The 27,796-nt window shown below is 35.2% G+C and overlaps 1 protein-coding gene across 1 annotated transcript; it reads left to right on the top strand.

Moving 5' to 3' along the window:
• Positions 1 to 6,169: 6,169 nt before the first annotated feature.
• Positions 6,170 to 27,411, top strand: LOC145689037 (nanos homolog 1-like). Its single transcript, XM_081763171.1, has 2 exons — positions 6,170 to 6,301; positions 24,664 to 27,411. Exons 1-2 carry the CDS (start codon positions 6,247 to 6,249, stop codon positions 25,119 to 25,121), a joined length of 513 nt encoding a protein of 170 aa, XP_081619297.1. The 5' UTR covers positions 6,170 to 6,246; the 3' UTR covers positions 25,122 to 27,411.
• The last annotated feature ends 385 nt before the right edge of the window (positions 27,412 to 27,796 follow it).

Raw genomic sequence — 27,796 nt, 5'->3', positions numbered from 1 at the left:
ATGAAAGGGTTAAAGGTGCATATATACAGAAAGGAAAAGTAAAGGATGCCACCAAAAGTTCTCAAGTTAAAGCGGTGCATATGTGGAGTTCTTATGATATTTTTGTGCATTTCGAATCATCACACATAACTGCGCAGTTACACTTCGAAGAAAAGTATTGTTTATTCAGTGTTGGCGGAAAGTTTTCTTCTTTTCCCTTTTCTTTCCTCCACTTCAAAAGACTACACCAAAAAGTTTATGGATATAAAAATAAGCTTTTTATTGTTGCATTGTTATGTTCTCAAAGTTTTTGCAGTGTAAATATTGATATTTAAAAAATTAGTACAGTATGTTAAACTTCCAGTTAAACTGAATTTTCCAAGGAATGTTCTAATAGAATTTTCTAAGAATTGTGCTATATATTTTAAATTATGCTTTATTTTTCAAAATTATGCTTTTAAAATTAGTTTCTTTTGGATCCTTAGACAACTACAACTATGTTCAAGGTATCAACCATATGTGTAAATTGCTGTTATGCTTTTTATGCTTTTATTGGGTTGCTCTAATCATCATTGTCTGTATAACCACTTGCATCACTCATTATGGAGATTAACAAAGTTAATTTTAACCAACGGAGTGGGCACATAATTATTATTTTGTTCAATAAAATGTATTATTGATAAATTACTCCCTTGTCCTTGACATAATTTATCAAAATAAACTTATCCGCCATCATTTAGCGTCACATGGTTTCTCTTTACCGAAGATCCAAAATCGAATATAATTAAGTTAGTAACGTTAGTATATTTATTCAAAGAAAAGGGTTGGACTTAATTACCGTATTATCACTAAAGATATAGTCCTATTAAAAATAATCAATGTGTGTTATAATTTATATTAGGCAAAATTATAGCAGATTCTTTCATAAACGTGTTTCAATTAGTCACTATGGTTATTGTTCATGACATTGATAAATAATGTCTTTTCCAATATATAACATAATAAATTGTTTAGTAATGAGCATCAAAAATAAATTGGCAGCCATGTGACACAGTCACTGAATTAACAAAGAAAATATAATGTTCTAGTAACACGTGTACTTAGAGTAAAGTTACATTAAAAAATAATATAAACAAGTACTAACTGACAAAGTACTGATCATTGGTTAATTAGTTTTAGCAAAATTTTCCTGTATTCACTGTGGTGGTGAAAAATAGGCGCGCCAAATCCATTTCACACATTTCCAAACACTTACACTGTTCCAAACAGTTAATGTTAATTAATTAACGAAGATATAATAAAGCTAATAGTTAGTAAATCTTCAATATAATGATAAATCACTATTTGCTTTTAAAAACTTCACAATCCTGAGGAATCTGCACGGCACCAAAGGGCACTGTTCTGGACAAAGCAATCACATGTCATCACAGTTTTCGTATTAATCACAGTAATTATTCATAATCCAGCCCAGCCAAGTCTTCATATTAGTCACAATTAATATAATCCAATCAAAACTGTAAAATATCAGCACAGGTAACCAGCGGAGCGATCTCAAGATTCGACCGTCTCCCAAGAGCGCAGCAAAGGAATTGCAGGGTTTTATGACTTGCTTCAAGAACAGCGTAGTTGTGGCCACCTCGATCGTAGACAGATGCAGAAGGATCCTCAGATAATCTCTTCAAACTGTAAATAGTAAGAGACTTAATAATCTGAACTGAAGAATCAACCAATCGGTATTCCCCTAAAGGGTAAGAGTTAACCGTTCTTGAAAAGTTCCGTCCCTATACATTACTCCATGTTTCAGTGATCGAAAACAACACGAAAAGCAAAAATTCAGAAAGATTCAAGTAACAAGATTTTTAAACTTAATAAAAAGGGAAAGAAATAAAGAAACAAACCTAAAACCCTACTACACGTTAAAATCAATAACAAATAACAAGTCTTAACAAAACATCCCATAAAATAATAAATAATCCATACTCATATACTGCATAGATAAAAATTTGAAAAAGACAATAGACGTCGGAACCTTCCTTCTTTCTCTCTTTCTTTTTCTTTTCGGTTTTCCCCCTTTCTATTTATGTCATAACTTAAAACCATTTTTCTGCTCTTTCCTCCTTTTTTCTCTTTTTTCTTTGTTCTGGCTGACTATACATAAAAATACATTAAGTATACAATACAAAAAAATGCATATGGTAAGGTCAGCCGAATAGGGTCAAATTTGCGTTTGACGCTGTGAAATGTGGAACAGAAACTGACAAATCTGTGCTGCTGTCTGTTGACATTCTTTAGACATAATGGCCTTATGCAGAGTCGTTTTGACGCGTGATTAGTGCAATACTAAAGAGTTTGACTAATATAAGTTTCCAGCAGTAGTCAGATCTTTAGTATGACGCTAATTTTACTAAGGCGGAACTAGTCTTATAAAACAAAGGAAAGAAGCAGTCTGGAAGTACATTCAGGAAGAAAAGTGGGATCAAATTACTCTCTAAAAGGTAAGTACATGGAAAATTTAGTTAATTTAAATTTCGAAGGTAACTGTTTTATGTTATTTCTCTCATGTGCTATATCTTATCAGTAAGAAATTTTGTATGCAGTTACTTCATAGTGTGTGTGACCTGAGGTAGTGGAGTCACGCGATGCAGGTGCATGGCAGTGTTCCCAATACATAAAACAATTTGTTACGGATATGGGTGATTAGCGTCAGTAAAATGTGAGCGAAAAGCGTCACACATTTTTGATAACAAAATATATTATAAGAGGCATTTAGAATACCATTCTTGGTTTCACGTAATTTTTTCGCCAGTTCGAGTATATCAATGTTACTAAAGTTACCGTAGTTACTAAATGTACTTAAGTGTACTTTAACTTACCGTAGTTACTAACTAACTTAACCGTAAAAAATTTAACGTTACTGATTAATTTTATTTTATATTCTTTTTTCTTTCCAGATGGGAAGATATCGGCGAAAAACGCAACATCAATGGACAGAAGAACAGATGCAACTGGCAATAAAGGCATATAAAGAACAAAGGAGCCAAATACATGCGGTAGATTTGTTTAATGTGCCACACACTTGTCTCCAGAGAAGGCTACAACATGTACGTGATCCATTGAAAAGTATAAAACAACGTTGAGGGAAAACAGCGTTTCCAAAAGAGCAAGAGAAGGAACTATTATCCAGAATATAATAGCTGTCTGGGTGTGGTTTTGGGTTAGATCGTAATGACGTACGACGTGCTGCGTACTTATTTGCAGAAAGTAACGGGTTGAAGCACAACTTTTCACGTGTATATCGGCTAGCTGGTATTGAGTGGTTATAACTGTTTCGAAAGCGCAATCCTCAGATATCCTTGCGCAAACTAGAAGGATGATCCATTGCTAGAAGTGGTGGTTTGAACAAAGAAACCGCCGCAAAGAACAGAAAAAAGATCCGCCTGGGAAATATGCAATCAATCGAAAATTTTCATTGTCTGATGATGAAGATCTTTTAGAAAATGTTGAAACACAAAGTTCTAAGCAATCGGAAGAAAATACAGAGTGAAAATTTTGCTTTGTGTCATACTACGATCCTCGTTCACAAGATTCGGGTTCTTGGATCAGATGTCAAGGTAAAGGTACAGAATGGTATCATGAAGCCTGCGTCGAAGCTGAAGGTAAAAAGTCTTTTATTTGTGGCAAGTGTAGGCACATCTAAGCTTGAAACTTCTATGTGACGAAAGTGTAGTGACGTAAAATCTACCAGAGGCTTATTACATTTTTCAACACTCGTAGTGAAATAACGTGTGTCAGGCTTTATTAAAACATTACTCTTTTTTTTTCTTTACAACAATAAATAGTTATCGCCTTCTATCTTATGTGTCAGCACAAAACTAATGTTTATCTTGAGCAACTAATACAATGCACCATTTGTATCAGCTACGTTTTTTAAAATTTAAAATTTATGCGCCTTTTAGACTTATATCCGAGTTTATAAGAAAGTAATGCAATTTTCATAACAATGAATAGTTCTAGGCTCCTATATTGGGTCGTCAGTCCGTCAGTGTGCAATGTAGAAATGTTATTATGTGTATCTTGAGTGAACATGTTAATATTTGTATGCATTTTAACAGGTTTTTAATGAACCCTTTCACCCTACTCATTGACCCTTTTCACCCGACAGAGATTGGGTGAATAGGCTCATGCTCAACTTTTATAATTTTAAAAATAACGTTTTAAGAATTACGAATAAGAAGACCAAACGAATTGAGAAATGTGAAGGAAGGGTGTGTGTACATAAAACAAGAAAAAACAAGAAATTAATGTATCATAATTCTTCTTTTTCTTTCTCCTGACCCTATTCGGCCGACCTTACCATAGTCAAAATACATAAAATCATATATATATATATATATATATATATATATATATATATATATATATATATATATATATATATATAGATTTATTATTTTGATTAATTTCTTTTTTCATTTATTCTCCTGTTTCCTTCCTCTCTTGTTCTTAATTTTTTCTCTTCTTCTTCCTTTTATATTTATTTTCTAATTCCTGATTTTTGTAGTCATTTCTAAAAACTTGCCAAGCTGAACACTAAATAATATATATATATATATATATATATATATATATATATATATAGTGACAGATCCAAGGGGGGCTACAGCCCCCCTTGACGCTCAAGTATACACTGGACAAAATGGGCTTCAATCCTGCTTTACACTTAGATAAAACGGTAATATTCTGAACCTGCCACTGTATATATATATAAACAAAAATTTTATCTACAACATAAAGTCACAAATAAATAAAATATAAACCAAATTGACCAGTTAAAATAGTTGCAATTGAGTATCTCTACTGAATATTTAATTACACAATCATGCGCCTTTATAAAAATTTTGGCACGTTGAATCGACGTAAAATTTTATTTAGGGATTTAGGAGTACGAGACCTTCAGACCATAATAATCGGAATGACTTCGACGTGATATTCATAATTGAAATACCCTTTTGAAACTTCCTACTTGGTATTCTTTTCTACTATAGCTTTCTCCTCCGTTCATGGTTCCTCATTTCTTACAGTAATATAGCATATAAAATTCTTATTATCCTTTATAACAACCAGATCAGGTTTAAGCCTACCTCATTTTAATGGGAAATGGCCTATCCATCTCTCTTGGAGGCGAGATAGTGTAAGGGAAAATGGCCTATCCAGCTCTCTTGGAGGCAAGATATCGTACAGAAAAATGGCCTATCCAGCTCTTGGACGCGAGATGGTATGAGCGTGAAGGGCCTATCCAGCTCTTTTAGAGCCGAGATAATGTAAGAGGAATGGATTATCCAGCTGTTTTGGTGGCGAGATAGTGTAAGGAGGAATGCCCTATCCAGTCTTCTTGGAGGCAAGAGAGTGTAAGGAGGAATGGCCTGTACTGTGTGGATTTTGTATGATAGTCTGTACACCCAAAATGCACCGGACTTCACGTTAATATTAGTTCCTTCATAACCTTGGTGTTGGGGACTCAGTGGTTGAGTGATAAAACGCTTCAAGAAATCCTCGCTTCGATCGCAAGCCATGTGTGTTTTTGCTAGATAACATCATTTTCGTGTGTTTGTCGTGGTCCTCCCAGTTTCCTCCATATTCTCCACTAATTCCTTCATAATCATTTACTTCCATTGACCTTATCGTGACATGGTTAAAGAGTCTGTGCTTACGTTATTAGCAACACAGGTAACGTACATCTCGTCATACGTCTTGAAGGTTCGTGAACAGACATTCTACAACCTTTGAGAAAACAAAATTTTAAAAAAAAATAATAAGTCGGAACCATGTTTAAATTCTTCAAATGAAAATAACCAAGTAGTGCATTGTCTTAGATAGGAAATGATTTTACTACTCATACGTCAGAATATTTCCTTTGCATTGATATCTTTGTTCATGAAATTAGATATTTGTATTGTGTAGATGTATGAAAGTATTCCCACATACCGATGTCCGGATGTAGAGATGTAAATAATCGGTGTCGTAAACAAGATCAGTGACGCTGTGTAAGACGCCCCCTTGATTCTTCATGCATTACAGTTGTTTACTAGCATCCACCAATAGCGTTAGGGGTGACACATCAGGAGACGGTTTTCTATTGGTCATTGATGAGGTCACTTCACAATTTCTTGTCGACGCTCAGTTAGCTTACTAAGGCGTCGCGACGAGCTGGAAATTCAGTATTGTGAAATTTCTTTAGTGAAAAGATATAAAGTATTTGGTTATACCATGTCCGACTACGGCGGATATCCGACGCCTAGTAGCAAGCCAAAAAGCTATCTTGGTAAGTGTTTTCATAGTGATTTTATATTAAATTTATTATTTATAGAAAAGTACCACGTGTCTGATATCCGCCATACTGACCTTCATTCTGCGTGGCCAAATATCGACTTTGCGGTGAGCCTATATCTTAAGGGCAATTGCGAAGCGACTTAAATAATAACAATAATAAAACTAGTAGAGGGTTAGTCAACAAAAACATGCAATAAATAGTCATAAGTATTAACTCTGCTCATCACGCCTCACTAAGTTTCATGTTCGCCATTTTTTGTCAGGGGTTATCATGAACTGCCATGGAAAACTTTATTTTTTGTTTTTTTTTATAGTTATCTTTTTTATATATACCTAATGTATACTTCTGTAGGACCTATAGATTACCATGCATGTCTTTGCTGGATGTGAGGAGGGACAATGGCTTACTGGCAGAGCGCTCACTTTTGTTGGGCACAACATCGTGTTCCACGATTTTGTCAAGCTGTTCCCGTTTCCTTCCATCTTCATTTCACTGATTAATTATTTCGCAGTAATTTATTTTAATAAATAATCAGCCATGCAGTGTAGTAAATGTGGGACGTAACACTACATATTTCACTTAATCTATTTCTGTGCATGTGCTTCAGGCAGGGGTGCGCACAGAAAGAATGAAGTGCGCATTGATGAGGTGCTTTTAAACACACTAACATTTTGTAAAGGATAATTTAAGGTGAATAACCTTTTTAAAATAATTGTCACAGCAAATACTGTACTCTCTTTTGATTTGAAGGGCAAAATTGTGGCAAGAAGCTTAATTGAGTAACGACTGACTTTGTTTAAAATGATGCCACAGGGTAACAAGTGAAGTAGCCTTCCATGTAATTGACACAAAATGATGCAGGAAGTAACTTTTTTTTTTTTTTTAATATTTCTTCTTGGAGGACCAACCTGGGCAAACATTTTCGCACACTTTAGGGCAAGGTTAAATTTGTGGGAATTGCGCTGAAGCACTTCGGGGATGGGCAGCTCTAAGTTAAGGGTTTGATTCCGATTAGGCTACAACATTTTTAAAGTTTAAAACAATATTGTGAAGCAATTATGGAGGTATTTACAAGTTACTACATCCGGCCTTGGGAAGTGTGAAACACTAGCAAAGAAAATAATGTAGTAACTAAAAACCCATTGACTGGAAGTGTTAGAATTTTTATTGTATTCACTCGTTAAGTTTGTAATTGCGTATTACAATTGGGAATTGTTATGGTTTCCGGAAGTACTAATTACCTGTTTATTACATAATCGAATACAGGGTTTAGTCATGTCAGGGCTATACGCGTCCACATATGAATGTACATTGTAAACTAAGACCAACTATACCCTAGATATAAGTTTATCCAATGGAAATTTCTAACTCAAGAATGCCAGAGCAAATTTAACCTCTCTGAGTCCTACATATATGGATATTTATTTACTGCCACTATACGCCATTAAATCTAGTTTGTCGGAGGACGATAATTTAATGAGAGAGCGCTCATCTGTGGTGCAAGGGCTTTTATGTTCGATCCCAGGCCAGGGTGTTCGAGAAAGCCCAAAGCGACGATGTTCTCCACCACCCCCACAAGTTACTTCATAACCATTACCTTCCATTAATCATGAGAGACACGGTGGCTCAGTGGTAGAGCGTTTACCTCTGGTGGGTAGGATCGCTGGTTCGATCCCAGACCTTTTATTGCTGCTAAATTTTTATCTTTTCTCCCGTTTTTTAGTGTTGTTTTTCTATATATTGTTATTGTTATCTCTTTTAACTTATTTATTATTTTTATCTTCTTTAGCTTTTTTTCCTTCTTTCAGCAGCATTTTCATCTGTCTGCGCACTCTTGGTTTTAGCCTTTTCCATTTTTAATAGTGCAGTTCTGAGCAACCAAATCAATCGTGACGGGGACATATAGCCTCGTTGCTGACGTCCCCATTAACCCCCTACTCACACACTCACTCACTCACTCGATCCCGGGCCAAGTAAGTTTATGGTGAACAACATCGTGTATGGATTTTCTCGGGGTACTCTCTTGTCCTCCTACTTTCTCATTCCATCAGTTCTTTCATCATCATTTACTTACCTTCATCATCGTCTCAACCTAAAGGATATAATCGCGGGACGTTAAACTGAAAGATTTCATTTTAAATAAGGTTTCAATGGTGTTACATCTCTCATGTACTCCTTAAAACGCGAAAGAACTCTAAAAAATTTACGTGAAAATAACGAAGAAAAAAGCAGGGCATAAATTTACGAAACGAGAGATTTTTTTTTTTAATATAATCAAGACGAGACATCTACAAAGATTTACAAGACCAGACAAGAAAACCTTATTTTTCGTTTCGTTACCTGGAAACATTGCTTTCAGTCCTTACATTCGTACACGAATTTCTTGTGTTTGTTTCTTTACCTTACGCCGGGGTTCTGTATATATACGTAGCATTTTTTTTTTTCAAAAAGAAAGAAAATATGATTGTCAATATTTATGTTTTAATTTCATTATTTCTGATCGAATCTAAAGCTTTAATTATTTTATTATTTATCAACGAACTTAAAAAGTTCGTAACTGAATTTTGTGTGTATGTGTGTATGTTATTTGCGAATATTCCAATTTTGAGCCCTACATTCGATATAGCATCAAAAACTGAGAAAGTGATGGCATTTTTCGCGTCACTCTGACCGTTCCCGAGATATTGACCAAAAAATGACTGATTTCCAGAGATTTAAGGAACCTAATTTGGGAACTATAAGTTATAGAAAGATGATATTAGTGTTGATCAATACCTAAGATGATGGTAAATATTTTGATACCAAATAGTAACCAGTGGCCATCAGTTAACATCGATACCAAAATGTTTACATTACTTTTAGGTATTGATTAACACCAATATAACCTCTCTCTGACTTACCGTTCCCAAGATATTTCCCAAAAATAGTCCCGATTTCGGGAGCTTTAAGGAGCAATGTCTTGAGAACTGTAAGCCATAGAGAGATGACATTTTGCCAATTTTTGGAAGAAACAGAAAAGGGCGCGAATGGAAACATTTACTTCTAAATGTAGGAGCAATCACAAGTATTCTTCCCGCTCCATTTCTTCATTCTTTTTAAAATTCGTTCTGGCAATGCTCTTGGAGCATTCTCAACTGACTTTCGACGACTGTTAATGTAAATAGCATTTTTATTTTTTGTTTGATATGGGAGTTCGTATGGATCTTTTTCTGTTCTGTTAAGATTTTTTTCAGTTTTACTTTCTGTATCTATGGGTTCCAAATTAAATTTGTCTTTGGCGAAATGATATAATTCTAACCTCTTGCTTTTTCAATATGTTAGCAGTGGCGGATCTAGAAGGTAAAAACTAAGGGGGGGCAGCCAGTACCCAGACTATGATTCGTATATATAAACTTTCAAAAGAATATAAATAATAGCTTAAATTTTGTCACTGAAAAAAACTGGAAGCCTAGGACCCCCGGCCCTGGCCTAGATCCGCACCTGTATGTTACCTACTGATCTTCGATAACATTTTCTTCTTGTCCTGTAAATTCTTCTCAGCCTTTCTAATTCCTCTGCCCAGTATCTTGACCTAAATAATTATACAATATTTTCTGTATTTTGTTGCTGAAATTCCTTCTTGAATTTCCGTGTTTATTTGTGCTATGAAACAATTGACGAAACAAGAATGCAGGAGGAAACGGAAGAACCGTGAAAAAACTCACGGACACGGGGTTGTCCACCACAAACTCATATGGTCTCGAACCGAACCAAACACCCGTCGTACATGAGATTAGCGCTATAGCATTGAGCCGCCATGCCTCCTGCGTTCTGTGTAGTCGAGTCGAGTTTTTTCGCTTTTCTTTTTGGCGTGACAGTTTCTGTCTATGTGGCTCAGTGATAGAGCGTTCACCTGTGGGGCGGGGAGTCCTGTGTTTGATTCCCCGTCACGCGAGTTTATGCTAGATAGCATCCTGTTCTTGGCTTTTCTTGGGGTTCTCGTATCCTTCCGTATTCCCATTCCACTTATTATTTCACATTCACTAACTTCCAGTGATCATCTGTTTCTTCAGCGCTAAAAGGCATATTACAAAAACGTAAAACTGAAAGATTTCATTTCATTTTCTGTTCATGTAGTTTTTTTCGAAATGATTTATTTTATCAAATCAAACTTTAGTATTAATAGTTCCATTAGTTCGCACATTCTATCAGTTACTTGAGCTCCTCCGTGGCTAAGCGGTTAGCGTACGCGCCTTTGGCGTGGGAGACCCGGGTTCGATTCCCGGCGGGAGCTCATGTGGTTCGGATTCCACGTTAATCAGTAGGTCCACGTCTCATATAGCCTCGCTGCTGAAAGGGACGCTAAACTAAAATCAACTCAACTCAACTCTATCAGTTACTTCTGAGCTCCACAGACTAAACACTGAGTTTGTAACTGCATAAAATAGCGTTTCTTGGACATTCACGTAATTCAATGATTGCGAACCACTGTGTGGTTTGTTTTCGAAGCGGAGGGGGGGGGGCACGGTGGCTCAGTAGTAGAGTGCTTACTTCTTGCGTGGGGTCTCTGCTTTGATTCCCGGCCATGTAAGTTTGTAGTGGACAATATAGTGTCCGTGGGTTTTCTCTCGGTACTACTATGTCCTCCCACATCCTCATTCTACCAATTTTTCCACTATCATTCTCTTCACTAAATCATCCATCTCCCTTAGCCTAAAGATCATAATCGTTGGACGTTAAATTGAAAGATTTCATTTATTAGGTTTGTTTCTAAGATGGGTATCATCTCAACGGTCATCTCACAGTGGAACACGCACACAGGAAAAATAGACAGTAGCTACTTTGCCTCTAATGGGTACAATCAAAAAGCTAAATTTCAATCCCTCCGTCAGCCGCATCAAATTTCAGTCGAACGGCCAAATTTCAATCCTGACAATAAATTTTGTCTCCAGTCTAACGAGGCGAATGCTGGAAGGTTATGTTAAATATACGTCATGGATGACTTTCTACGAAATTATTGAAATCTATATTATTGATTTCTTTAAGTATCAAACGACCACATGAGTGACTTTAACACATTATGACCATTCAGAAACATTCTAAGAGGAACATTAATAAACTAAGCAAATTGATGGAGAGATATCAAAATAAGAGTTTTTTTTTTTAGCATTTTTTTGATTTTGGTATTATTTAGAAAACTTCATGTGTAAGTCGGAACATTTCTTCCGCTTTCGTCTTTCTCCCAAAACTAATTATTCGCGTGAAGGGGAAGAGGGGCGTTACACATTTAAGTAAATTTCTCAACGATGACGGCATCTTAAATAATGAAACAATCGTACATAGAGAAAAGACGTTTCACGTACCTATTATTCAAGTGAATCTCTCTCCGCAGGTCGATTTCGGTGAAGATCGAATGAGTCCTCACGATAGACGCTGCTGTGTTTGTATTTTTTTTTAAAAAAAAAAAAGAGAAATGAAATAAACTTTGATAGTCAGTAAGAACGATCACGCGCTAGAACTGTTAATTTCGTCCGGTAGATGTCGACCGCTGGAGGATGTTTGAATCTACCGGCGCGATGTGGGAGTTGGACAACCCTTGTTTCAATAGTAGAAAATGCAATATGGTGCGCTATCGATAAGATCGCTGTTACCATTGATTGATTGATTGAGATTTAATGTGGGGTCAGCACCGAGGTTGTGTGTCCCCGTCACGATTAACATGACTTCTCAAACACAGCTGCCAAAAGTAAAATATAAAAAGATCATCGCAAAATATACTCTAGTAGCAGAGACAGCTTTAAACCGCTTGCTGTAAGCTTGAATTGCAAGTAGGCCTAGCTTGTATCCAGCTTGATTGGAAAGCGTGCCACAAGCAGGATTCCAATAACGAAGTTACATCTGAGCAAACTTGCATTCAGTGTACCATTCAATCGTGACGCAAACGTTTTACATGTCAAATCAATATCCAATGAACGGCCAGTGATGTTGTGACGCTCTGCGAAGGGTCTAAAGCATCCCTTCCTAGTACAGCAAAAGGCAGATTGTATGAAAGCATGCAATTCAAGTACAATTGCAGAAAGCCAAAAGCCAAGCACGCGCCAACTGGCCAAAAGCTTTCTTGGCACTAGGCTGAGAAAGAAAAAATGTGCTGCAAAAAAGAATAATTAATATATCAGAATAAGAAATATACAATAATAAATAGTTAAAAAATATGAACTAAGAAAAATATAAATAGAAGAGCAATCGACTAGGAAATCTCAGAGAACATGAGCAATGTTAGAAGCATTATAAAAACAAGTACACGCTCAACAATATCAATATTATAGGCCAATGCACGGTTAAGTTTAAGTGATGTTAACGAACGAATCCCATTAACGAGCTTGGCCCGTAGAATAGCTCTAGCTATATATTTCTTTTATTCAATAATTATCGTGTGGAGTAACAGACGGACGGAGCAACAAGGCTATCTCATAGCCCCAGTTGCGTGGCCCTAATCAAGAAAAAAAATATTTTGGCAGGTAAAGCTGTTGCATGCAACTAAGAGCAAAATACCGTGGAAATAACAGCAAGCAACGGACTTTTATGTTGGGGAAGTGATTCCACATCAAAAAGTTGTTTCTCGCTATCTACTGTCATTTTTACTGTGATTCATAAAAGATTATTCGTTCCTTAAGAAATGAAATGAAATGAAATAAATTCATTTCTTTCATGAACCATTTTCTTTAGGTTAAACAACAAAAGGTGAGCGTCAAATTATTATTATTATTATTATTATTATTATTATTATTATTATTATTATTATTATTAGTTTTACGTCCTGCGATTATGCTTCTAGGCTAAACGAGCTGGTGATTATGATAATAAAGAAAATGATGAAATGAAGAAAGTGGGACGAAACTGAAGGACCCCAAGAAAACCCTCCCACATGTTTCTTGTCCACCACAAAACTCACTTGAATAGAGTTGTCATCAAACCAGGGGCCCCATACACCGTAGCTAAGCATTTTCCCGCTGAGTTACTGCTCACCTTTAATGAAAGAAAATTGTTATCAAGGAATTGTTAAAATGAGAATGTAGGAGAATCATGAGAAAAATACAGATACGTTGTGTCCATTAGACACATAGAATCTAGGATCACACCAAGGAATACTCTGGTCGTTCTATAACTCAAAATGCTTCTTCCATTCACTATAAGGCTATTGGCTGACAACTATACTCAATGATTATGAAAGAATTGGTGGAATGAGAATGTGGGAAAATGGGACAATCTCGAAAAAAACGCAAGAAAATAATGTTATCCATCACAAACACACATGGCTTCTGCTTGAAGCGAGAATTCCTCCCAGCAGAAGCAAGTGCTTTACCACTAAGTCACTTGAATTCAAAGCTTGTGCTGAGTGCGCAGCATAAACTATTCCCTCTCACACCATCTTGCCTCCAAGAGAGCTGGATAGGTCATAATCCTTATACTATTTCGATTCCAAGAGAGCTAGATAGGCCATTCCTCCTTATACTATTTCGATTCCAAGAGAGCTGGATAGGCCATTCTTCCTTATAATACTATTTCGATTCCATGAGAGCTTGATAGGCCATTCCTCCTTGCACTAGCTCGCCTCCAAGAGAGCTTGATAGGCCATTCCTCCTTGCACTAGCTCGCCTCCAAGAGAGCTGGATATGCCATTTCTCATTACACCAACTCGCCTCCAAGAGAGCTGAATATGCCATTTCTTCTTGCACTATCTATTCTTGAAAGAATTGGACAGGGCATTCCTCCTTACACTATGTCGCTTCGAAGGGAGCTAGATTGGTTATTTTTCCTTACATTATCTTGCCTCCAGGAGAGTTGAATAGGCCATTTTTCTTTACATTATCTCGCCTGCAAAAGAGATAGATCACATGGCCACGCCGACCGCTCTAAATATTACTTAGCTTACTTGAAGTTAAATCTAATTTTTATATAATGAACTTATACAACACGGAACTTAATTCTCACAATACACAGGATATTTAACTAGAGTTGAAGAAACCTCGTCTTCAGGCTGTGGATCAAGAAAGTCTCTAGACACAGATTTTAGCCGCAAGTATATTGTAAGGATCCCCACTCTACCTATAAAAGCCTTTATAATATGGAATAAGGAGCCGCGGAGAGACGAGTCATTCTACAACTTGGGGGTTTGGCGTAAGGCTAACAATCTCATCCTGTAGAAGAGGCATTTTGTCAAACATTAACAGAAGCCTCGGACCAAGATTGATAACTTAGCAAGACCTTAGCCAAGTAAACTAGCGATGAGATTTGGAACATGGAATATAAGAAGTCTTTCTAAGGCGCGTTAAAATCCATCATAAATATGTTAGAGAAGTTTAGAATTGACCTAGTAGGAGCAGGGGCTGATCCAGGGGGGAGGGCGATTGCCCCCCCAGAAGAAGAAACTTCCTTATTTTATATATATAAATAAAACCCATCCCAAAGTTTGGAGCCCTTAAAAGTAGCAGTATGACAACCCACCGCCCCCCCCCCCAAAAAAAAAGTCGGTCCTGGATCCTCTCCTGGTAGGAGTTTAGGAAGTAAGAGTGAAAGAAAAGGGAGCAGTGCAGCCTGGAAATTTTACTTTTTTGTGGGGTTACGAAACTTTCGATTTTGATTAATTTCGATTCTTTTTTGTCTGTCGTATTTATGGCAGAGGAAAACACAAAAGCCAGTTCTCCCCGACTTAATTTTAGTGATATTAATTGAATATGGAGAAGGATGCGTAATCTTCAAATATAGCAGCTAATAAAAATTAGTTATTGTACAGTACCTCAACATTAGTAGTAGAATAGAAATTTTGTAAAATAACACTCGAGACTTCCGACCAATTTAAATTGAACAAATGTATATTTAACTTTTTTAAAAAAAAAAATATTTCCTGAACAAGAATTCTGTATAACAATTCAAGAAAATGATATATTCAGTTATTAAAGCAAACAACGATTTTAAATCGTTGAATTTTCTAATTATTAGCTAATCAAACTATGAACACTTACTTGCTGTAAACACTGATAGCGGAATGTAGATCAAACGAAAGGACAACAGTCTCTTGCATAAGTTGACAATTAAAACAAGAATAAACATGATTGAGTATCACTGATATAACAAGCAGAAAGAGCAAGGAGTACTTACGGACTTTTTTTTGGTCAAGTATGCATTTTGACTTTGCTCGCCTTGTGCTGATAGCGGCATTTTTCACCACTGCTACTATGGGGGGTGATAAAGGCAATGTTACAACTAGAGGAAAGAAACGAGCTTGAGAGCCTTGACTGTACTATCCATTCATCTTACTTTATTTTTCTTCACAACAACAAATTTCCAGTTGAATTTATGAACAAAACACCTCCTAGAGTATGACGTCATTACATAACACTTTGACTCCCTTCTGCTCAGAAACACAAAACATGCTTTGGTGTTATGGTATACTAAATGATTTTTTTTTTTTACATTCCCTCAGTCGCGTCACTCTTAGTCGGTTACCTAGAGCATTCGAAAACCGACGAGTTATCATCATTGCGAATGATTTCTATAGTAGTTTTTGTTTTTTCCTTTATTTCCATAAGTGAAAAAAATAGGAAAATTTGGGAGGGACAGGATGGGGAAGAAAAAGAAACCACAAAAAGGGAAAATTTACAAAAACAAAACAAAACAAACTATAAAAACTTAACAAAAGAGTTTGAATCTAGATTGCTTGTTTGTTGTGTATTTCTGTATGTGTGTTTGGTATCTGTGTTCTCTGCGTTTTTATGTTTTTACCTTTTGGCTTCTTCTTCTTTTTACCTTCCTTCCTTCTTCTTCTTTTTACCTTCCTTCCTTCTTCTTCACATCTTCACAACCAAAGAGATGTGAGGATTATAGAACTATTAGTCTCATATCTCATGCAGCTAAAATTCTGCTCCGAATGCTGAACAGAAGGTTATATGAAAGAACAAATAAAGAAGTTGAGGAGGAGCAGTTCGGGTTCAGTTCGGGCAAGGGCACAAGAGATGCAATTGGATTGTTAAGGGCGATCAGTGAAAGATTTATAGAAAAAGGGAAAGAGGTGTATGTTATATTTATTGATCTTGAAAAGGCTTTTGACCGCGTGAACTGGGAATTGTTGTTGGGAGTTCTAACGAAGATAGGGTTGAAATAGAAAGATAGAAGACTTATAAGAAACTTATACATGAACCAACAAGTAAGTGTTAGGATAGGGGAAGAACTGACGGAAGAGAGTGCAATTGGAAAGGGAGTTCGACAAGGATGCTGCCTCTCGCCAACACTATTTAATGTCTATGTAGAAGAGATAGTGAAAAAGAGCCTACATGATGATGATGGCATTTTTGTAGGAGGTAGAATGATTAGATGCATAAGATTTGCAGACGATATGGCGCTTGTTGCAGAATCTGAAAAGAAAATCAATAAAATGTTAGAAAAAAATGAGAAAGGGCTTTGAAGAATATGGGATGAAAATAAATGTTAGAAAGACAAAAGCGATGGTGATTGGAACGAAGAGGTCTGTGTCAAATATAAAAGTAGGAGGGGAGAAAATAGAACAAGTGAATAGTTTTCGATATCTGGGTAGTATTCTTAGTAATAACATGAAGTGCGAACGTGAAATAAAAGCAAGGATAGGAATGACGAAAGAAGCCTTTAGGAGGAAGAAAAGTCTGTTTTGTGGGACCTTGAAGAAAGAGTTGAGAAAAAGACTCATAAAATGCTTCGTGTGGAGTTTTGTACTGTATGGGGCGGAAACGTGGACATTACGTAAAGGTGATGAAAATCGACTGGAAGCCTTCGAAATGTGGGTGTGGAGAAGAATGGAAAGAATTAGTTGGGTCGAGCGCAAAACGAATGAGAGAGTGTTTGTTAGAAATGGTGGGTGAGAAAAGATCACTTTTAGATATTATTAGGAAGAGGAAGAGAAACTGGTTGGGACTTTGCCTACGAAGAGATTGTATCATGAGGGACGTCCTAGAGGGTATGGTGTCGGGAAAGAGAGGGAGGGGGCGAAGGAGACTACAATTAATGGATGATATAAAAACAGAAAGATCATACGCGAAGACGAAGAAGTTAGCAGAGGACCGTGGAGCATGGAAGCTTCTTAGCTGCGGCAAGTGACCTGCGAATAAAGGCAGAATACCTATGATGATGATGATGATCTATTTACCTTAGGCTTCTTCTTGTTTCTTGCACGTTTTCCCTGTGTGTTTAGGTTTTTCACCCATATGTTTTATATACATATATATCAACACATATATGTATATATATACACACACATATACATATTTTTAAATACATTTCTTTGGTATTGACCTATTTCTTTCACTGCACTAAAGGTTTTTAGCTGTGTTTCCACACTAATACTTGTGCATCAAAACTAATATTCTTAACACTACACTACACTGTAGGCTTTTGTTGTCACTAACACTAATAATCGATTTTCACCTATATGACTTATATATATATATATATATATATATATATATATATATATATATATATATATATATATATATATATATATTTAACTTTACCTTGCACCACACGAATTTCTGGCACACGAAATGTCATACCATTTTTTTTCATTACATATGTAATATTATACCAAGGTAGACAGAATGTTGAAAATTCGTATTCGTACATTTTAGTTTATGGAAAATCCGGTAGATGTCACGAGAAGTTGGTATGAATATTTAGTTGGCGCCAAACAGCAGTTTTCAAGATGGCACATAAGAGTAGATTGAAAGTTGAACAGAAGTTGAACTTTTTTTTTTTTTTTAACAGAAACGAGGAGTTTTGTACCGACACAAAGATGTTTTCATGTACACTTTCGTACAAAATGGGCTCCATGTAAAGAGACTATTAGGAGATTATATCGTCAAATTGAAACAACTGACATCAGTGGTGAAGAATCGACTGCTCGAACCAAGTGTCCGCATCCCTGATCCCTGAAAACATTGAAGCACTTCGTGTTGCGTTGACACGAAGTCCTAACAAATGAACAAGGAGAACGGCTGCTGAGTTACGAATATTTCGTTGGTCCATACAAAGGATTCTCCATTCTGATCTTCACATGTTCCTTTACAAGATAACAGTTGTTCATAAAGTAACAGCAGAGGGCAAGCAACGAAGACATCAGTTCGCTCCATGGTTAGGGCAAGAGGATCACGTTATTTACAAGACGTGGTTTACTGACGAAGCATATTTTCATTTAAATAGTGTAGTGAATAAGCGAAATGTTCGTTTCTGGACGAGTGAACCTCCTCACATTCTGCACAAAAGGAAAAATTATGGAGAAAAGGTCAGTATATGGGCAGCAATTTCATCGCATCGAACCATTTTTCTTTAGTGAGATGGTAAACAAAGATCGATATAAGAACATGTTGGAAAACAGATTTATTCCAGAACTCTTAGCAACAGGTCTCCCATTACAAATTCAATGCTTCATGCAAGACGGAGATCGCCCACACACTGCAAATGTTCTTCATTACCTGTATGATATGTTTGATGGGCGGATAATGTCACATTGGTTTTCTGAGCGTCACCAACGTCGGAGACAATGGTCCCGCATAGTTCTGACATCAATTTATGTGATTTCTTCTTGTGGGGTTACTTGAAAGATAATGTCTTCGCAAGGAAGTGCGCTCAACTTAGGGCTCTCATCATGCAGTTCTGCCGTCTAATTTCGGAAGACTTGTGCAGGAAGGCTGCGACAAACATAAAAGTTTGCTTGCAAGAGATTGTGAAACAAAATGGTGATCACATTGAACACATTTTCTATGCTCGTACAATTAATTCTGCACGAATTTTGTAATAATTTGATGATAAATACATGCGTAATGAACGAAACAAATGATATGACATTTTTTGCGCCACTCTGTAGTTCTATAGTTACGGACCATTCGGAAAGATATAGATTATTATTTGTGTTAGAGAAATTATCCCTTGTTGTATCGAAAGATAATAATAATAATAAATTCCAATGTGCTAAATGTTGACCATGTGGGAGGAAATCCGGTCAGTTGACAGCAATTATCCCAAACTTTTGGTTGAGTAGAGGGTTAATGGAGAAGGAGGAACCTATTCCTGGGAAGGTGGATCAATTGCTAGAGGTCGCATCTCTATATATCTTAGCTTTTGCTCTAAGGAAATCGGTATTGAACCGGAAGCAGTGCCGGATTTAGATTTGATGGCGCCCTAACCTATTAAGGTAATGTGGCCCTTTATACTGTATGTCTAGTTTTCGTTTTCAGCGATAAAATGTCGTTTCTTTTGAGTTTGAATGTATGCTATATGGTATTTTATGGACCTAATTATACCTAAATACGTTTGTACATAAAATGTGTATTTTATTAATTTACAAATTGGTCAATTTACAGTATTTTATAATCTTAAAATTTGCAAAGTTCTTTAGAAACGTAACCTACAGACTCATAATCCAGTCTCTGGAAGCTTGCTATAACATGAAATGATACGAAGTGCCAATATATCATGCAAACTGCTAATAATTAAGAATAGCATTATTAATATGAGATTATGTTATAACCTGCACACAACGCAATTGTAGTTAATAGACTGCATTTATATATCAATATCGCCATAGTAGTCTACACTGTCTATTGGGACAGCAGATCTTTGTACCTTATTATACTAACTTAATTGACGGTATTTTAGTAATAAGTCATCTATATTATAAAATTGAAAGTAACTATGTTTGTGACTCTTTAATCTCTTGAATCGCTTGACCGATCTCGACTAAATTTTCAACGTAGATGAGGTTCGGGACTGGGATGATTTTTATCGTTTCACTTTGACGGAGCAACGTAGGAAAGGGGATGGAGGGGGAGATATATAAAAATAAAAGTGACTATGTTCGTGAATTAATTACCTTTGAACCACCCGATCGATCTCAATCAAATTTTCAACATATATGAAGTTCAAATCTAGGAAGTTTTTTTTTTTTATCATTTCATTTTGACAGTAGATCTTAGGGGAGGGGAGGAGGGGAAATATAAGATAATAAATAAAACTTAACACTTGAACCACCCGACTGATCTCGATCAAACGTTCAACATAGATAAGGTTCGGGCCTGGGATCTTTTCGTTATTTCACTTTTACGGTGGAAGCTAGGGGAGGGGGAGGAGGAGATATATGTAAAAAGAATAAAAATAAAAGTGACCGTTTTTGTGACTTCATCACGCTTTAAACAAAGGATCGATCTTAATCAGATTTTCAATATGGATGAAGTTCGGACCTGGGGTGGTTTTTATCATATCACTTTGACGGTAAACCTTAGGGACGGAGGAGGGGGACAAATATATAAAAAATAAATAAAACTTAATACCTCTTGAACCACCCAACCGATCTCGATCAAGTTTTCAACATAGATGACGTTCGTGCTTGGGATAATTTTCATCATTTAACTTTGACGGTGCAACATAGGGTAGGAGGAAGGGGAGATATATGTAAAAAAAAATTAAAGTGACTGTGACTTCACTCTTGAACCACCGGACCGATCTCGATCAAATTTTCAACCTAGATTAAGGTCGAACATGAGATGATTTTTGTCATATCACTTTGACGGTGTAACTTAAAGGAGGGGAACGACATTTACAAATGATCGAAAATGACCGATATTAGTGTCGAATCTATAGTTTTTGAGGTCGCTGAGATAAACAGTGACACTTCTGATGCCATTTAAATCGAAATTGAGCCTCGCAAAAATTGTGGGAGGGGAGGCGGATATTATATATAGTTGCCTTCAGTTGCGTTACACCAAACTAGAATGCCATACTTTATTATAGGGTATATGGACCCATAGTAAACTTATATTAACCCCTTTAGCACTTGTAGAGCATATAGCCTCAAATTTAGTTTATGTATACAATAATTTGCTACAATATGACTACTCCATCTGAAGTGCTCATCGATTATAATCCCTAAAAGTTTTGTTGCGTTGACTAGTTGTATGGATGTGTCCTTGAGATTTATTGATACTTTTAGCAAGTGCTGAGTGGAAAAGTATATATTGTGTTTTCGTGTTGTTTAAAACCATCTGATTATTATGAAACCTAAAGCAAAGTTTTTTGTTATGTCATGTACATTGTTAACAAGAGCGTTTTTATCTTTTGTTTTGATAATAATTTAAATATCGTCAGCATAGAGTATAATTTTGATATCTATATTGCTAGATAGATCCCTTATATATAGCAGAAACAGGAGTGAACCTAGAACCGAGTCTTGTGGCACTCTATATTTTATTTGGGTATCACCTGTATTTTTTATAATTTCGACTGATTGCTTCCTATTTTCTAAATAAGATTTGAGTAACTTGAGACAGTTTCCACGTATGCCATAATGTTCTAGTTTATAGAAGAATCTCACGGTTTATTACATAAAACGCCTTACTTAGATCGTAAAAATTACTGAGTATTGGAAATTTCTCATTTATTCCTTTTAGTATATGGTCTGCTAAGCTATAGGTAGCGGTTTGGGTGCCTTTGTTGGGCACAAAGCCGTGTTGCTCATTCGCTATAATATCCTGGCGTACGAGAAAATCCAATAGTCTGCTCTTTATTAGATATTCAAATATTTTACTAAAAGCAGGTAGCAGCGAGATTGGTCTGTAATTTTCGACGGATGTGGAGTGCCCCTTCTTGTATGTTGGTCTTACTTGAGCTATTTTAAGAACATCAGGAGATACACCATTTATTAAGCATTGATTAAATAAACACGTTATATGTGGTGTCAATAACTCATTACATGGTTTTATTATTTTTGTCGGTATTTCGTCGTTTGTTGACTTACTTTCCTGCGATTGACTAATTTGACGCAATACCTCGTTTTCTGATATTGACGTAAGAAATATGCTGTAAACAGGACGCAGTATCACGTTTGCTAATAGTTTAATGGCTGTATCGGATTCTCTTATTTTTACTAGCTTGTCAGCTCTTTCCTTAAAATGTCGATTAAATTCGTCACATATTTGTGTAGGTTCATCTATTATTGTATCACAAATGATTAACTTTTTAATATTACTTACTTTTCTATCTTTTATGTATATGTGATCTCTGACAGCTTGCCAGAGAGACTTGGTTTTATTCCTAGAATGAGTAATGATATTGATGTAATGTGTCTGTTTAGTGTTTCTAATTAATGCTTTATAGAATTTAGTAAAATTGTTTATTTCGATTTTTCTATAAGGTGAAACATTTTTTCTTTTAGTAATTTTCGCTTCAGTTTTTCTGTATTCTTTAATTTCCTGTGTTATCTAACTTCTATGCGCTTTTTTCCTGTACTGTACGCTTTGTTGTTGTTGGAAATGATTGTTGAGCATAGTAAGAAAATAGCAAACTTTGTCTTCTATTCCATGTTTTTCATACACGGTCTTCCAATTTACGTTTCTCAGAAAATCAAGAATATATATATTTGGTTTAGTATTCTAGTTTCTATTTTTACGTATTTGTATGATTATAATCGAGGTCGATTTGTAATAATTGGCAAGTGTGGTTCTGAGAGTCCATCAATGATTTCATATTTTATGTAATATGCATGTACATTTGTTAGCGCATGGTTTATTGCTGTTTCTGAGTGAGGAGTTATTCGAGTTGGTTTTTTAGTCTCACTATAATAATTGTATTTTTTTTTTTTTTTTTGTAAAGAAATATCTCTTCCATTTTTGGGAATTGCATCCTTACTTACTTTACTATATAGTATTAATTATTGTAGAGAAAATAAGTTTATACATATGCTGTCTCAAAAGTACCCTCCCATAGGGTAACTCTGTTATTATCAAAGTCACAACAAAATGTAAGAGGGGGAAACTGTCTCTAAAAATGGTGTTTTCAATCTAAAGTAAAGGATTTTTTTAAAAGTGGACTAACCGTTTGGGCTTGTACACTCTTTGTGCCCAGTGTTAAATGAAAATGCAGCGTTGCCATCTATTGGGAAGTGGATAAATTTTGTAAGAGTATGATAAATGGGGGCGTGTTTGAAATGAAGGCTGACCATCGACACTTAAGCATAAAGGACAATAACTTCATTCACTTATGTTTTGGGTCCAGATAAATGTCAACGTTGCATTTTCGTTTAACATTGGGCGCATAAAGAGTGTACAAGCCCAAACGGTTCGTCCGATTAAAAAAAAAAGTCTTTCACTTTAGATTGAAAACATCATATTTGAAGTTGGTTTTCCCTGTTACATTTTGTTGTAACTTTAATAATAACAGAGTTACCCTATGTGAGGGGACCTTAGAGACACCCTATATATATATATATATGCAGGGTGCCTCTAAGGTCCCTTGACACAGGGTAACTCTATTATATACATATAGGGTGTTTCAAAACAACACCGACAACGTCTGAGAGGTGATTTCTGACACCAAGATAAGACAAAATGTATAGACCAACTTGGATGCACAAATGCTTACTTTCGGAGCTATAGGCTGCCGAAAACGTTAAAAAAAAAAATTAACTTTAAAGGTCAATAGCTTCATAACTATGGGACCATATATATAATCAAGTTTCTTATATATATAAGAAACTTGATTATCTTTAAAATTGACGTTTCACATTTACTACAGTGCATTTTACGAAATATCTATAGGCTACTAAGAGGGTAAGAAAAGACGAATTCGATTTTCTTTGCCAAACATAGAACATCTCAGGAATATCTGAAGTTAGGGAATATAAATTCAGGAAATGAACTCCTTATGAAAATAAACTGAAACGTGTTTTAGGTATTTCTAATATGTTCAATATACACATTTCCGACTTCTTATTCAGAAAGTTCCAGTTGTAACGATCTGCTCAAGGTGGAGATGTTAATTCGATATATTAATTGTAAATTATGAACAGAGGAATACCTGTTTCAGCTCTTTACAGAGGGGGAAGGGAGTAACTGTTACAGTCTTTACATTTCCGTTGTTTAGTTGATTGATTTGAAGTTTAGCATCCCATTAAGTACAGAGACTATAAAAGAGGGTGAATTCGAGCCACATGAGCTTCCACGGGGAATCGAATTCAGATCTTCCGCGCCAAAGTCGCGTATTAACCATATAAACATTAGCCGTTCAAATATCTGGTTTTGTATTCACAGTCATTAAAACTTGCTTTTTCCTGCCGAAAAACATATACTTCTACTAGTATAATATAATGCACGTAAAAATATAAATAAAATGTGGGGATTTCTAGAAGCAAAATGGTGTAACACATATATATCCGTAGCCACGAGTTTGATCCGTCTTCATTAATATGAATAATGTTGAATTCAGACTCATACATTTTGTACTAAATATTTCAATTACATTTATATTTTATTTTAATTTATTAAAATATTATTTTTTGTATTTTGTTTTGTCTTTAGATTTAATTTGGGAGGATTTCAACAAGAATGGCGTAGAAGTGCCATACACTCCTGAGGACGAGGATGAACCTAGAGTTCCGTGGGATGCGGACATTCCCGTTCTGAATCCACATCCACAAACACCACCAGCAACTCCTAATCCTCCAAGCGTCCTCAAGGAGGAGGAACGGGAAGAAGTGTCCGAGGAATGTAGTTTCTGTCGGGAGAAAGGTCAACCACCCATCATCTATAAGAGTCACACGCTGAAGAATGAACTTGGTGAAACCACCTGTCCCAGACTACGCAGATATGTTTGCAAGCTTTGTGGTGAAACTGGAGATAACGCCCATACCATAGATGATTGTCCATTGAACCGGGCCAAGCCTGAGCCCGCCACCCTCTACAGCTTCATCAAAGCGAAGGAGGTCACAGGAGTCAAGGAAGAGAAAGAGATGTCCAGCTCTTCCCGTAAATTGTAAAACAATCATTGTATTTAATTACGTGAAGAGTTTCTAATATATATTACTAGGAAACTGGAAGTTATTATTATTTGCATTATACGAACTCTCTATCAATAGTAAAAAAAAAAAAAAAAAAAAAAAAGTAAACTAAAATTATTTGAAGAATATTACATGCATGTACACCAGTAATATTGTATGCTTCTTTGTTCACTTTCCGGTATCACATTACAGATACGTTACACACTCTTCTTAAATTAATGAGTTCTTTCCCAAATTACAGGAAAAAAAAGGGAACAGTCAAGAGAAAAATTTATTATAAATCTAAAGATGTGTTTACAGTTTTACTAAGCACCCTCGAAATATGACACATATTCCACCAAACAAAAACATATACTATGTAAACGATTTTACTAATATCACAACATATTGACATCAATAATGTCCGTCTTAGTGAGAAAGGGACGTGTGAAACATTTATAGTACTATAGATTTGTGTCAAGTGGCAATCCCTATCAAATCTTATGTTTCCAATAATGTTGTGCCAGAATGAAGATAAAACATTTCTACTTAATTTTCAATTATTTTACTTAGTAAAGTTGTTCTCTTCATGGGAAATTATTTCGTACCTCATTTTTATCTTTCTTTTCACTAAGACCCACAATCTTTCTAATTACAAGTATTTGGTGTACCAAATCATAGATACCGAAAGATATTTAGCCTTTTACTGTGTTACATATATTTGAACTGCTTTTAGCAACGTAAAATATTTAGCCTTTTACTCTGTTATATATATTTGAACTGCTTTTAGCAACGTAAAATATTTAGCCTTTTACTCTGTTATATATATTTGAACTGCTTTTAGCAACGTAAAATATTTAGCCTTTTACTGTGTTATATTTTACGTTGCTAAAAGCAGTTCAAATATATATAAGTTTTATATCCAATTCTATATATATGAAGGGGTGGATTCCAAAAGAGCCTAAGTCAATTTTTGTGAATTTTGAGATATTTGTTCTATTAAGTTGCATTTCAGAATCTCCGTATATTGAACAGAGTCTCATACCAAAACTCCATTAATGAAATTAATTGTAAGCAGAAGTAACGAGCATTGTTTTCCCAAATGTCCTTAGTCAACACTATTCTCTGAAGTTATTTTGTGACTCATGCCTAAAAATACGTATAAAACTTGCTATATATGATAATTTCACCGTTATCTTAAGAAAATTAGGCAATTACAATCTTGTTTTATGTATGTTACTTTCCTTTTACAGAAATACGATGATAGAAACACACAAAAAAATCGTCTCTGAAAAACTAATTTGCTTGACTTGAGCTCTTTCCGAATTGAGCTCTTCGTATAAGTACAAATATTTCAAATTGAATATCATTAATTGATTTATTTGTAGTTGTAGCCTCAAGTTTAACATACATATAGAAAGTTTGGCACATGCCACAATTTTATTTGCTAAATGTAAAACTACAATTTGTTGTTAGCTCCTTTTCATATACCATCATTTCGTTCCTTAATTAGTTATAATATGTTACTAATTAATCAGCAGAAATAACGAAGTGCTTAGTTGTTACCGAAGTTGTGAAGTCTTCCTTTTGATAAGAATTGGAAACATTTTGATAATTTCAGAAATATATGTAATGAAACAGTTTAAAATTTACATTGAATGTCGAAAATTAATCCTGTTTCCATTTATCAATTCATATCTTCAAAAAAAGTAACTTTCGAGATAGTTTCAACTAGGTATTTTATTTGTGTATGTACCACATAATAATTTGCTTTTGTTTATAGTGTAGTGTAAAATATGTGGTATTTAATTGAAACTCGTATCTGTATAAGTTTAATGCAAAGTTTGAAGAAAAATTTGTACAAGTAATTTTACGTTTATATATATTAATTGTCACTGTTCTGTTACACTAACCTGACTATTTCTCGCTCAGAGGGGTGGCTAACTAGTGAAAATGCCGGATTACTCAAAGCGTTAAAGTTTTTTTTTTTTTTTTTTTTTAATACTTACATTACTTTATCTGTTTATTTACATGATATTGCAAATTCAGTTTAATATGTACTAGAACAGCATAGATTTAATCACAAGTGTCAAACATAGTAATATAACTTAAACAGAAGTATCTGTATAAGAGAGTGCAGGCCAAGTAAACAAAAATTTGAAATCATTACCCAGTATGGGCGTTTTGTTTTCAACTATAATACTCCTTCTAAAATAGTTTGTCACAAAATGTACGAAAGGTTTTCACATCCTAAAAATAAATAAAGTTTAAGTGCTGAGAGTGTAGTATATTTCAGTGGTTTATTTCTAATTTAAAGTGTTAAAAGTTTTACATTTTAGACTTTAATGCGCCACTTTTCGCCGTTTTGCAATCCAATGTTTCTATTATTTACAAATTCATTTTCTTTCCATAAACATTAGAGCTTACAATCCTATTTGTTAAATGAAATTATTATTTTGATTTTGATTTAAAAATATTAGTGCCGATCCGGTAGTAAGATAAACTAGATCGGGGAGAAATCTACTGAATTATATTCCATAGGTGACAACGCTACATCCTGGCACTATTTTACTAAAAAAATAGACGAATGCACAGCATACACTCAATTTGTATTTATTTATTTATTGTTAATAATAGAAAAATACATTTTCCACATTTAGAAGACTGGATTTGCA

This window comes from Thermobia domestica, chromosome 7 (genome assembly GCF_964235325.1).
Source record: "Thermobia domestica chromosome 7, izTheDome1.hap1.1, whole genome shotgun sequence".
NCBI lineage: Eukaryota > Metazoa > Arthropoda > Insecta > Zygentoma > Lepismatidae > Thermobia > Thermobia domestica.
This window is presented reverse-complemented; position numbering and strand designations above follow the sequence as displayed.

What these genes read in the sequence shown, in the direction of transcription:
- LOC145689037 (XM_081763171.1), top strand. Translation starts at nt 6,247, where the DNA reads ATGTCCGACTACGGCGGATATCCGACGCCTAGTAGCAAGCCAAAAAGC. An exon ending in CAAGCCAAAAAGCTATCTTG is followed by an intron (nt 6,302 to 24,663) that starts GTAAGTGTTTTC and finishes TTTTGTCTTTAG; the next exon opens with ATTTAATTTGGGAGGATTTC.